Source organism: Epinephelus moara, chromosome 12, assembly GCF_006386435.1.
Source record: "Epinephelus moara isolate mb chromosome 12, YSFRI_EMoa_1.0, whole genome shotgun sequence".
NCBI classification, from domain to species: Eukaryota; Metazoa; Chordata; class Actinopteri; order Perciformes; family Serranidae; genus Epinephelus; species Epinephelus moara.
Genome location: NC_065517.1, coordinates 3,432,274 through 3,444,883, shown reverse-complemented (window position 1 = coordinate 3,444,883; position 12,610 = coordinate 3,432,274). Strand labels below are relative to the sequence as shown.

Here is a 12,610-nt window from a genome sequence, read left to right as displayed (position 1 = left end):
CTTTATGGAACGCAATGTCGCTCTGTGTTTCATTAGCCTCAGCTGTCTTGTATGGTTTTTATGTTAGGACTGCTAACACATTAAACCAAGATGGTGAACATTATACCTACTGCACATCATTGTCAGTATTGTTATTGTGAGCATGTTAGCATGCTTACAGTAGCATAGCATGTCTTCCAAGTTTGGAGTACTGCTTTAAATCAATTTGAAGTGAATGAACGTGTACAGCAAAAAATACTGTTTCCATACTACTGTATTCTTCATCAGCTAAAAGTCTTTTCAAGGTTAGAAAGAGCCAAAGCATTGCTCAGAGTGGGCCAGTACTCACCCGTACGCAGTACTAAGGCTTCTATAATTTAATCTTTGGTATACTGTGACTTTGTCCTGCACACAGACACTTCTCACACACTGCCAATACTCTTTTCTGCCCTCTCCATATCAGGTTCTCTGGGCAATTCATAATAGCCCTAATTAAACTGCATTACCCAGGGGGCACTAGAGGCTCAACCAGATTCAAACCTGTTTCCGTTCTCGCCTGCCTGCTTTTTCTGTCGGGGGTTAGTCTAAGTAATTATACAATAATGCTGGCCTGGCTCCATGAGGGCAAAACAAGGTGAACACAGACAAATTCAGAAAACGACACAGTAGAGCTTCCAAAGTCAAATTCTACATCACGAAATTATGGATGTATAAAAAGAAGTGAATAGTGCACGGAAGGTGAGACTTCGTTCATTCCTATAATAGTTGCTCAGTGGCACATGAAGCCAAAAAAGTTTAACAGCTGTGTATAAAATTACGTGAATGATTGCTACTGCTTCTACATAGTATGGCCATAGAGCAGGTGTACTAGAGACTTCCACCAGCTGAGCAGGCTACTTCCAGTTTAGCACTCTGCTAACTTGATTGGGGATAATATGATTCCATCTTGCGGCTTTTCTACATCCAAATGTTACCAGGCCAAATAGATCAAATCCTGATAGTGAAACAGGTCATTTAGTGGGGCTTGTGACGTCTCTCTGTTAAGTACGTCAATAAGAAAAAGTCTTTTTGGGGCGCTGGGCATGACATGACAGTAGTAATTCCACTGTATAGCCACTACAAAATGAGGCTTCAAAGCCTGGTGCACTTCGTGAAGGCCTGTACCAAATGCAGGCTGGGAGCGGCAAGCTAATACTGCTAGCAGCAAAGAGCCTGTTGATGTAACGTAAGCATCAGCAAAGCCACCTGCAGCTACCACCACTGCTAATAATAAGGAGACCTGTTCTTTAAGTAACCAAGTTCTTGTCCAGAGCAAACTGACTCACGAAACGACTCCTTTGGTTCTTCTGGTTTCACTACAATAACATGGCACACATACTAGCACTGAAGTGAGAGGTGGATGTCCTGATTTTGTCCCAACAGACCCAGACCAGTGACAACAACAAGCTGCTAAAGCGTTTTTAACCTTAACCATACAAAAGTTAAGCCATTTGCATGGATGAAAACCAATCTGATAGTGATGTAAGTGTCTTGGCTTTGGTGGCGTTAACAGTAAACAATTTATTTAACTTGAGAAATAAAAAGAGCTTACCTACATTATTCTATGGCTTTTTTTGTCCCAGAGATTATTTTGAAGAATCATTCATTTTAGTAGTATTATTATTGTATATTTCAGACATAGATTTTCATTTTAATTTGCAAATTAGGATATAGGGCACGAAAACAAAAAAGTGTAAGTATTTTGAGCATTAAATAATTAAAACTAAAAGAACACAGCAAGGAAACAGAATATAAACTGTTGTGCACGGGATCCCTAACCATTTGGAGGCCCATTTGAAGGCTTCCAAACTTCATCATATGCATTAGCCTAAGTCTACTGTTTATCAGTAAAGCACTTCATTATACTGATATATTTTCATATATCTAGTATGTATTTCACAATGAAAATTTATATTAAAGCAAATCTAGTGGGACGCAGACTAAACAAAGATTAAATACTCAAATCATACACATTATGTAACCAATAAATGCAGAGCAGAGGCAAGCAAAACAATGGTGGCATTTTGTCCCCCCAATTTCAAATTACTGAAACTACTAGTGATGGCCTAATGAAGCCTCATGAAGCTTTTTTTTTTTTTTGAGCCCACTAGATGACGCTCTTGGTTTAAAGAGAAGGGCTGAAAGAATGCCAATTCAGTGTGTTTTAAACCTTTTGTTGAGCAAAAAGAGCCATCTAGTGGTCTCAGAAAAATAAAGAAAATGCTTCACGAGGCTTCATTCAGCAATCACTAGAAACTACTACATTGAGCAATTCAAAAGTTTACCAGCAGATGTCGCCCTATATTAAGTAAAAACATCTAATTTTGCCTGAATTCACATACATATGAAATACAATGGTGGGCCTATCCATAACTAACTAAAAAATGTTCAATACAATTTTTGTAATGATAAGGCCTAACGCACTTTGCGTATTCTGCTTATGCAGAGCAGCGGCACTGATCCCACTTGTGTCCACATGTGATCTGAGGTCAGACACTGTTCTAAGCCAAGAAAAGGATCAGAGGTGAAATGTGGATGAGAGCATCACAGAAGGAGCAGGCGGCACCTCTCTCAACCTAGTCAACATGGCAATATGTGGTGTGTGTGGTCTGGTGTTGGTGCAGACGTCACAGTATTTAAATTTGCCCTTCTCTGTGTGTGTATTTAGGGTAACAGATGATGCCCGGGAAAATGAGATGGATGAGAACCTGGAGCAGGTGGGTGGCATCATCGGTAACCTGCGCCACATGGCCCTGGACATGGGCAACGAGATCGACACCCAGAACCGCCAGATCGACAGGATCATGGAGAAGGTAGGACACACAACAAGATCTGGATTTCATTTTATCTCATTCATCATAAAGTTTTTAATTTTCATGAACTTATTTTCCAGCCAAATTTGACTTTATATTAGATTTTATATATATTATTTGTGAAGATAAGAGTCATTTAATTTAATATTTCCCAGACAGAAAAGATTTTACCTATAAATATTTAGTTAATTTTTGACTGATATTTTATTTCAAAAAGAATCATAATGACAAAAGTTTCCCATCAACGTTTTCTTATTTAAAGATGTATTTCACTCCTGTGAAGATGGTCTTTTTATGAAACTGGGCTGTCTATGCAGTACACAAATACTTTTGAACAGTGGTGTATTGGTAGTTGATGAGGTGGGTGTACTGCTAGGTACATAGGTAGGTTACCGATGAGGAAGTAGGCATACCCTCCTACGTATTACAATGGCTTTTTAGCTGATAGGTGGGTATACTGTAACTGGATAGAAAAAGAAGTGGGTATACCCCGTATACCTGAGTATACCCTCCACTACACCACTGCTTTGAAATGGGTGCTACATGACCAGAGAAAACAGAGGAAAAGGACTGAAGCATTTGCTTTTGCTCAAGAGGCAGAAAACCTACAACTACCGAAATGCACTGCGCCGCACCGGACTAACAAACGCTCATGTTGGTGGGTGATGTAATGCGAGTTGCCCGTCTGGAAACAGTATAGCAGTCAGTATTTACTGGGAACAAGCCTTCTCAAGTTTAGGGATGATTTGTGGGTCTCCATAGAACCCAATTCCATTTAGATATCTTGAGGTGAGAGTTCAAGGGACCTTAATAAAAATGGCCACATCAGTTGTTTCCTCACCAAAAGTTCACAGGGTGTCCGCGGGGTCTTAAAAAGTATTAAAAGTTGATAAATCAAATGTTGGAAAATTAAGGCCATTAAAAAGTATTAAAAAGTCTTAATCGCGATTTTATGAAGTATTAAATTTTCTTGGCATTCAAGCTTTGACAAAAAGTATCCATGAATGTATAATTTATTTTCCTCCTCGCGACTATTACAAACAACGATGTGTAGGTAGGCACACTCGGACTGCCATCGGGTGTGTGTGTGGGAGTGCTGAGTGAAAAAAAAAGTCCAAAAAAGTTAATAACTTACAATTTATGGTGAAAAAAGTAGTTTCTTGCAACCCTAGAATTAAGATAAAAATATTCACAAACAAAAAAACACTTCTGGTTGCTGATAAGTAGTGTTTAACTTTTGATTTAACACTAAAAATTAAAACCCTCGGCGCACTGCAGCACAAGCAGACAGATGCGCGACTCAGGGCAGCATGTGTCACTGACATCAGACTCAATGTCACCATCAGCATATTATTTTACATCAATAAAATCTATTTTATCATTATTTTGAGTCACATTGTTGAAAGAATTTAGTCGTCTGTGTTCAAGCAGGATAATTGGTCTCGTTTCATTGCACGTCGGGCTTTCTTTTTCCTTGTCGGAGATGTTTTCTTTTTTAATTACATGATAGCTATTCTCCCTTAACTCACCAATGAAGAATACCTTTGTCCATTTCAAATAACCCGTGGCAATAATAATATCCCTGTTTTCTGATTTACTGTGAAACTTTTTTAGGCAATTCATGTAACAATCAGACCAGATGACTTCTTTACTCAGCCTAATGGGGCCGGCCTTTATTTGTCAACCAACCAAAAACAATCAATCAATTAAAAACATAAACTGGAACTGGAACATGAAATCTTATATGCCTAACAGACATTGCTTCTCGTTCTTTGAGTTTACATATGGCTAAAGGGGACAAAAAACAACCGTAAACGGACGGCATGATTAGTGTTGCGTTCAAGGTCCCCCCAAAAAAACGGAAGAAAAAAAGCCGGATAGTCGAATTTTTTTTTCCCACAATCGAATCCCATGCCATCGAACGAAGCTTCGAAGCTTCAAATTTTTTGGGTCAGCCCTAAATCCCACGTGCAGGGGGCTAGCCATAAGGTTGTTGTTTTCAGCAAGTTGGCCTTGAATAGCTGATGTTAAGCTGTAGAGCTGTGTTACTTGTTATGACCTAAGGTGTATCTTAATAAACCTGCCTTTGGTTTAATTTATTCTTTCAAGCTTTATTCCTTTTCATCTTATCTGAGTTCTGTTGTATGTTTGTGCTCCATAGATTTAATTGCAAACTATAACTGTTTAGTAAGTTAAAGATGCGTTGCTGCTAACGACAGCTTGAAGTGGCGATGAAGTCTTAAGGTTTTTTTGGAAGGTCTTAAAAAAGTCTTAAAAAGGTATTGAAATTAACCTCAGGATTCCTGCATATACCCTGGTTCAGCGTTAAGTTGAAAAGACATTGGCCTCGCTACAGCACGATGCGTCAGGTGACTTGTGTCAAGTGCCGCCTCTAGCACTCACCAGGTGCATTGCGCTGCAACTCATGAACAGACAACCACACAAAGTTATTACTACTTTTACTGAAAGACGTGTACCGCTTCCACCTCTGCATTAAATCATGTGTGGGCATGTGTTGGCTAGTGAGCTACTGTATGACTCGCCAGCCAGTATCTTTTTGGCAATTGTCTTTATAGTGATGGAACTGTGAGTCGTTTGGATCAAACAATGAGTCTCTCCTCATCCATTCTTCGTCACACATGAGACACAGCAACAGCAACAGCGTTCTTTTTATACATCCATGTTGAGAAGAGGAGTCAAGCTGCCAGAGGAGCAGAAGAAAAGAGCTGTTACAGGAGCTGGAACGTACAAGCAGAGAGCAAGTGGGGGGAAAATTAATTTATTCCAGGGGTGGTGAGGCTGGAAATAGGACAGTGGCATGAAGTGGTGCGGGGTGGCGTTCCAGGAGCACCAACACGTATATAGCTGTTGTGTGGCTGAAAATAATATTGTGTTTTTTAACGAGCTCCGTTCACCGCCAGTGTGTTTTGGCCTTAAATTTGAAGCGAATCAATCAATCAATTAGAATCAATTGATGCCTTAGGTTTTCTAGTTTCACAAGATAGTACTACCTTTGTGCTAACCACAGTGTCTTAAAGATACTTATGTCGGCCTCCAGTTATTTTTGCAAGGGGGGCATTAATTGTATCTGGGTGGCCATGGCACCCTTGGCTGCACTTTGGGGGCACCTTTGCTGAATTCTATACATGTTCCTTTTAACATGGCTTAAAATAACAACCAGTATAACCAAACTCATATTGTTTCCTCCTTATTCATCCCCTTTTCCTTCACCAAGGCTGATTCCAACAAGACCAGGATTGATGAGGCCAACCAGCGCGCCACAAAGATGCTGGGCAGTGGCTAAATGCCCTGAGCCATGAGCATGATCGTCCCGGCGTCCTGCGCCGCACATCTACAGGCGCTGACATGCTTTTATCATGGTATTGACCTTCTAGGTTTGCACACATGCACATATCACCTCCCTTCCCCATTGTAAATGTTGTTCTGTGTGTCGTCTGTCGAGCTTTTTCAAGATGATTGTCCTCGTAAAAAGATGATTTCTTATACTCCGTATATCATTCTTTCCAAAGGTTGTATATAGTGCTGACTTGATGGCTCTCTAGCTCACCTGTGAAGTTTTTATTATCTTTATCTATCTATCTATCTATCTATCTATACATATATATATATATATATATATATATATATATACATATATATATATATATACATATACATATAAAAGTACACTGCTCTGGATGACAAGTATATAACAGGAATGCGATATAAGCTGTTTGTTTTTATTTTTTTCCTTTTCAGTATCTCAGTATCGTCTTAGTAAAGCTGTCATTCCATCTAGGCTACTGTCATGCTCCTTCTTTTGGTGTTGTCACGACAAAAGGGAGAAGACCGATGGGAACACGAGTAATGATTTACTAAGGAACGGTACAGACAAATGGGATTACAAAGGGCACTTACAATCAAAAGGCAGTCGTTGATACAGTACATCTTCCTCCATCGCAATCATACTGAGTTACTGTTTAGACAATGTGCAACTAGACTCTCTGTAGCTGTATTAGACATTGCATTCCAAGTGATGTGAATTGTGCGTTCTCTGCATGACAAATGGTAGATTTTAGTCTTATAAATAAAACCTGTCTGAAAAATATATATAAAAAATGATAACATGGCAGTAGCAAATTGACAAAACGCATGCTCAGTATTAGGACACAGTTGATCGTTCCATACTCCTGCAAGTTTGCAATAGTGCCACTCTTTTTGTCTCAATATATTTACCGACTGTGACCATCTTGTTGTAAAATAATGCAAAAGGGATCAAAAAAGTGAGATAAAGATGAAAAAAATGAGGACTTGGGGTTGTATTGCAAAAAAAAGACCTGTTTTCTAAATGATTATGCAGTTCAATGATGAAGATGTTGATTATGTGCTGAAAGATGAGGACTGGTTGTGTACTGTATCATAGGTTTTGGATGCTCTGAAAAAAAAATAAACGTTTGCAATGTAAAGCAAAGACGCATATTTCTGAGAGACCTTACTTTTATAAGAAGACTGTATCTGTAAGTTTATTCTCCCCGTGTGGTTTGTTATTGGTAAAAATAATGATCATATTGAATAACAATAACTATACTCTTAAACAAAATATACATACAAAAGGGTTTTTTTGTTGCTTCTGTACTTTAGAGCTATGCACACCAAATCGCCAAAATGTCAAGTAGTTAGAGTAAGGTGATTAAATACCTAAACCTGAATGACACAATAGGTTAAACCGTGAGATTGATGTCCTCAACGCATGTAATATTAAAGACTCCCTCTCTGTATCCTGTCAGTGTGTGAAGTGGTGGACATTTTGTAGCTAGCTGAATTGATTAAAAGTAATAAACCCTAGTCTCACTCGTGTCTGTCTTTATTGCTCCAATGAGTTGAGAGTCTCTCTCTCTCTGAGGTCCAGGGTGATATTTACAGAGAAATGCCACTCAGGCTCAGCATTTGTGCATGCAGCAGACAGTCCACCTGATGCCCTTTTTTCCTAACTGCTCGACATTTTTAGATATAGAGTCAGTCCTGGTTACTAAAACACATGATGAATACACTAACACTCAGCAAGGTGTAACATTTATATAGGCTACATCTAGCTGGAGTATTATTATGGAAGAAAGAAATAACTAAGACACATCAACCATCAGTCCCGGTGTCCTTGGGGGCAGGTACTCAAGCAAAGAAAGAGGGACCTCTCTCATAATTATTAACTAAAATAATAAAGTTATGTACAGTGAAACCCTTTGCTTACTTACACATTTATTTTACTACCCATAGTGATGCAGACGAGGCGATGCAAGAGAGGCATATCAAGTGGGGGGTTTGGGGGTCATCCCCTAGGAAATTTTCAGCCTCAAACACCTCAGTTCCTGCATTCTGCTGAATTTTTCTGCATCAATTTATGGTTGAAATGTATTTATTTATGTCAAGCAAAACAAAACTTAGGTAGTAGGTGACAAGTCAAAATGAGAATAGAATAGAATATAATGCAGTAAGACTCTCAGGCATTCTGTACTGCTTTCAGATATTTATTCTCCTGTAGATCAACCTGTGTTACTTCATGTTGTCTTCTGAGTCAACACTCATGTTTTAGTGTGTATAAATGAGGGACTGTGTTCTGCAGTGAGGTTTAAAGGAGACCTATTATGCCTATTTTCAGGGTCATATTGATATAAATATGTAATATTGGGGCCAAGTGAAATAGATTTAGAAATAGAAATAGCTTTAATTTTCAAAACACACATTATTTGTCTTGTACTGCTTAATGCTGCAGCACCTCTGTCTGAAACGCAGTGTTTGGGCTTATGTCCCACCTCCCCAGCAGCCCAGTCTGCTCTGATTGGTCAGCTCGCTCAGTCTGTTGTGATTGGTGCATATATCACGTGTATCGGAAACATCACGCCCCTTACCATATCTGACTTCAACTCTGGAGGCTGAGGCTAAGCTAATGACGGCGGCCGTCCGCCATTATCAATTTGAGTGAAGAAACACAAGCCAGTAAACAACAAAGACTGGGGCCGAACATTTCACAGTGGTAAGTTTTAATTTTGTAGCCATCTTATAGTTCAGCTGTAACATGATAACTGTAACTTATCTGATGTTATGGGAACAACTGTATGTCTGTCCTCTGACTGAATGAAGTTAAAAACATCTGCTGCAGAGTACAAAAGGTTTCTAACAATATAGTCAGTTACTACATAACGTGTAAACACCAACAGCAGCACTCAGCTGTTATATGACGTGGTGTAAAGAATAACTCCTTTTTTAATCTAAGCAGGCTTATCTACAATCAGACTAATGTAGCTTGTATTGGGTAATAATAACAAAGTTATTGCAAATTCTGCTACTAACACATTCCCCGTTAAAATACATGAATTAATTAATCTTACCACAGCAGTCTTAGCTGTCATGTTTACTGAAACCATTCTACTAAAATGTAGCTACATTTTATAATCATCTTCACCTTGTGCTTGTAATCTACAATATGTACAATGTATCACAGTTTCTCCACATCATTAATCAAAGTTTCATAGTAAAACACATGTTGGTTCCTCGTCAATATTTGTTCTATGCAGTGATGTTGCCTCCTGACTCTTATTTACGTACTTAAACAACAGTATGCCTTGTGTCTTTTTTACCTACAGTATTAGATTTTTGGGTAATGGACCAGGTTCCAGTTCATCCTACATGTATGATAGACCATCCAGGCCTGGAGCATGACAGCTTGAATCCATACACCCCACAGAACATCCACAACATTTACAGGTATGACTATGGACCCTTAAGGCACAGAACTGAAGAAGAGTACGTTTTTATGACATGTAATGAGATACAACTATGTAGCTCAATTCTGAACACTAAGGTTTCATTATATCAAAAACCCACTTATAAATAAAACTTTTGTCAAAAGAACTTTATTTTGATTAAGCATATAAATGTTAAAAAAAAAATACAAAAAACTTACAAAATAATATACAATAGATAGATAGATATATAAATATAAACGCAGCAGCATATTATCTGCAACAGTAATAGTGTCCAATTTTTTTCCATTCAGGCATCCATCCCGTCCTGTGTTGCACAGTATGCCAGAGTTTCCTGATCTGGCTGGTCACTGCTTTGGCCTCCAGCTGCCCCTTGGCTGAAGTGAGAGACGTGTAAGGCAACCACTTCTGCCTTTGAGGGTCTCTGATACTGGGATGCCAGGCCCTTTGGGATGGGGATTTTGGGGAAGATGCACCTCATCAGGTCATGTACAGTCTGTAAAATATTGCATTTAAATATTGATTTCCTTGTGTTTTTAAATCAAGTGCTTCCCTGAATCCACCTATATATTTCAAGTGTTGCCACCACTATTTAATATTTTTATCTGATGTTATTATGTTGGTAATAAAAATAAAATTATTTACAAATTACCACATATAGGGTCTGTTTTTACAAGTCCTCCTCTCAAGTCAACATGAGATACATACATATATATATATACATACATGTTTTTTTTTCTGCTCTAACATCATAAAGTCAAAGACATGTTGATGTGATGCAGAAATATATATTCTGAAGCTTTTGGTAAACATCATTTCAGTGTTGTAAAATATTTCCAGGTACTGTATCTCAAACACAAAAACACATATAATGTCTGTGTTACATACCTTTGCTTCTCCAGCTGCTCCCTCCCTATACAGGTCAAGGTCAAGTTCAAGGTAAAGTTTATTATCCCACAAGTGGGAAATTCATGTGGTCATTCCACTCTCCATCACAGAGGCATTAAAAGAAGACAAAAACAAAGGCATGAAAACAGTAAAGGCATTGAATGAAAACAATGCAATGCCATAATAACATTAAGTCAAAACAACTCAGTAAAGCAGTCAAAATACAATAGGATCACAGTAAAAGCAATAAATAAAACACCACAATAAAAAACATTGAGCAAACCTGTTGACCTACCTATTATTATATAGCCTAATTGCTGTAGGAACAAAAGACTTGTTGTGCCTAGTGGTCCTGATTTTCTGCTGCAGAATTCTGTCGCTTGACCTTTTACTTTTTTGAAGTTTCATATAGAGGGGGTGGGTTGGGTCAGTTAAAATCTGGTCTGTCTTCTTAGAAATAAGTTCATTGTACAATTGAGTTGCCGAGGCCTGATCAACTCAAATGATTTTACAGTACTTGCAAATCTGACCATATGTTGCAATTTTTCTGTTTCTGTTTCCAAAGGCACAAATAAGGCCAAAGGTTAGGACACTTTGCAACAGGGCCTTATAGAACAACTCCAGAATACGGCTGTCCAATTTAAATTGGTTCAGCTTTCCAAGGAAGTACATCCTCTTCTGCAATTGTTTGCACTTGTTAAATGCATAATCTTTAAACGTCAATTTGTCATCAATCTCAACTCCTAGGTATTTTTGTATGAGGAGAACCGCTCTACTGGTTCACCATTAATTCTGGATGTTGGGACCAGGATTCCCTTTTTATTAATATCAGTGACCATCTCTTTTGTTTTCTTTACATTGACCTCAAGAAAGTTGTCTGAACACTATTTACTAAAACTTTCTATGTCTGTTGAAACCCTGTAGGGACGAGATATCGAATGGTGAGACGTCAGAGAGAAGATGCTTCAAAATAATTTTTTCACTTCATGTAAGGGCAACAGGACATAGGTCATTAAGTTCACTGGGTCTGTTGTTTTTGGGTACAGACAATATCAGGGATTTTTTCCACAGACATGGTACTACTCCAGTGTCTATTGACAGCTGAAACAGCCTCTGAAAAGGCTGTGCCAGCTGGTCTGCGCACACCTTTAATGTCCTACAGCTGATACCATCAGGCCCACTGGCTTTGCGAGGCTTAACATGTCTGAAATAAGATTTAACATCGTCTAGAGCAATATCAATGTTCACACACTTCATGGCACTAATTTCCTTGTAGACCAAATTCTGTTCAGTACTGAAATCATGTGTATCAAAAGACAATAAAAATCATTCAAGTCATTTGCCATATCAAGTTCATTGTCCACAGCCATAAGATGTTTCTTTGGCTTGTATCCTGTGATTGTCTGAACTCCCTGCCATGCTGTTCTGTAGTCATTTCTAAAAAAAAAACCTTTCTTATTTATGTTTGTATGTTGCTTTGCAATTCATCATCATTCTTTTAATTTGTTTCTGCACTTTACTTCCTCTTGATATTAAATAATTGCTTTTTTTTTTATTAAGAAGTTGTTTTAGTTGCCCATGGTTTATTATTGGGAAACATTTTAACAGTCGTTTTTAGGAATAATTACGTCCTCGTAGAATGTTATGTAGGCTACCCGAGATGGCCAGCACCGCATCATTGATGTCTACAGTCCCGTCAGTCACCACATTCCAATCCGTGTGCTCCAGACGGTCCTGTAGTGCATCTGTAGCGGCAGGAGTCCACCTTCTAACCTCCACCTTTTTAGCTTTCTCGCGCCGCAGCCGTGGTACATAAGCAGGCATCAGCTTAATCATGCTGTGATCTGATTTTCCCAGACTGGGCAGTGCCTTAGGGGCCGTTCAGATGTAGCGTCTTTTGCGCGCACAAATTCATTAGTTTCAATGTAGACGCGCGTCAAGTGCGCTCACAATCCAAAGCAACGCTGTAGTGGCGCACGTTCGGTGCGACGCGTCTGTTTTTCCGTGCGCGTCCGCGGCGCACAGAGATGGAAAATTCTCTACTTTTTCGAATGCAGCATTCTCTCGTATTCTATTACTGCATCTTGCTAACTCGGCCATTCTGGATGTCACTAACTCGGCTTCTTCTCC

General features: G+C 38.8%; 1 protein-coding gene and 2 long non-coding RNA genes across 6 annotated transcripts in view; 2 read left to right on the top strand and 1 right to left on the bottom strand.

Annotated features, from left to right (window-relative positions):
• The window catches only part of snap25a (synaptosome associated protein 25a), a 59,142-nt gene extending 51,466 nt beyond the window's left edge, over nt 1-7,676 (top strand). For 2 of the 4 annotated variants that reach the window (XM_050058888.1, XM_050058887.1), the window contains exons 7-8: nt 2,687-2,831; nt 6,067-7,676. In XM_050058888.1, coding sequence (XP_049914845.1) covers nt 2,687-2,831; nt 6,067-6,135 — 214 coding nt within the window. In that variant the 3' untranslated portion in view covers nt 6,136-7,676. The remainder of the gene's footprint in view (nt 1-2,686; nt 2,832-6,066) is intronic. The other 2 variants (XR_007570848.1, XR_007570847.1) reach the window with 2 other exon arrangements.
• The window catches only part of LOC126399102 (uncharacterized), a 422,917-nt gene that overhangs the window by 120,358 nt on the left and 289,949 nt on the right, over nt 1-12,610 (bottom strand). The window lies entirely within an intron of this gene.
• LOC126399098 (uncharacterized) lies at nt 8,751-12,604 on the top strand. The gene is made up of 3 exons (XR_007570849.1): nt 8,751-8,862; nt 9,473-9,593; nt 9,886-12,604. It is a non-coding gene; the product is annotated as an uncharacterized LOC126399098 (long non-coding RNA).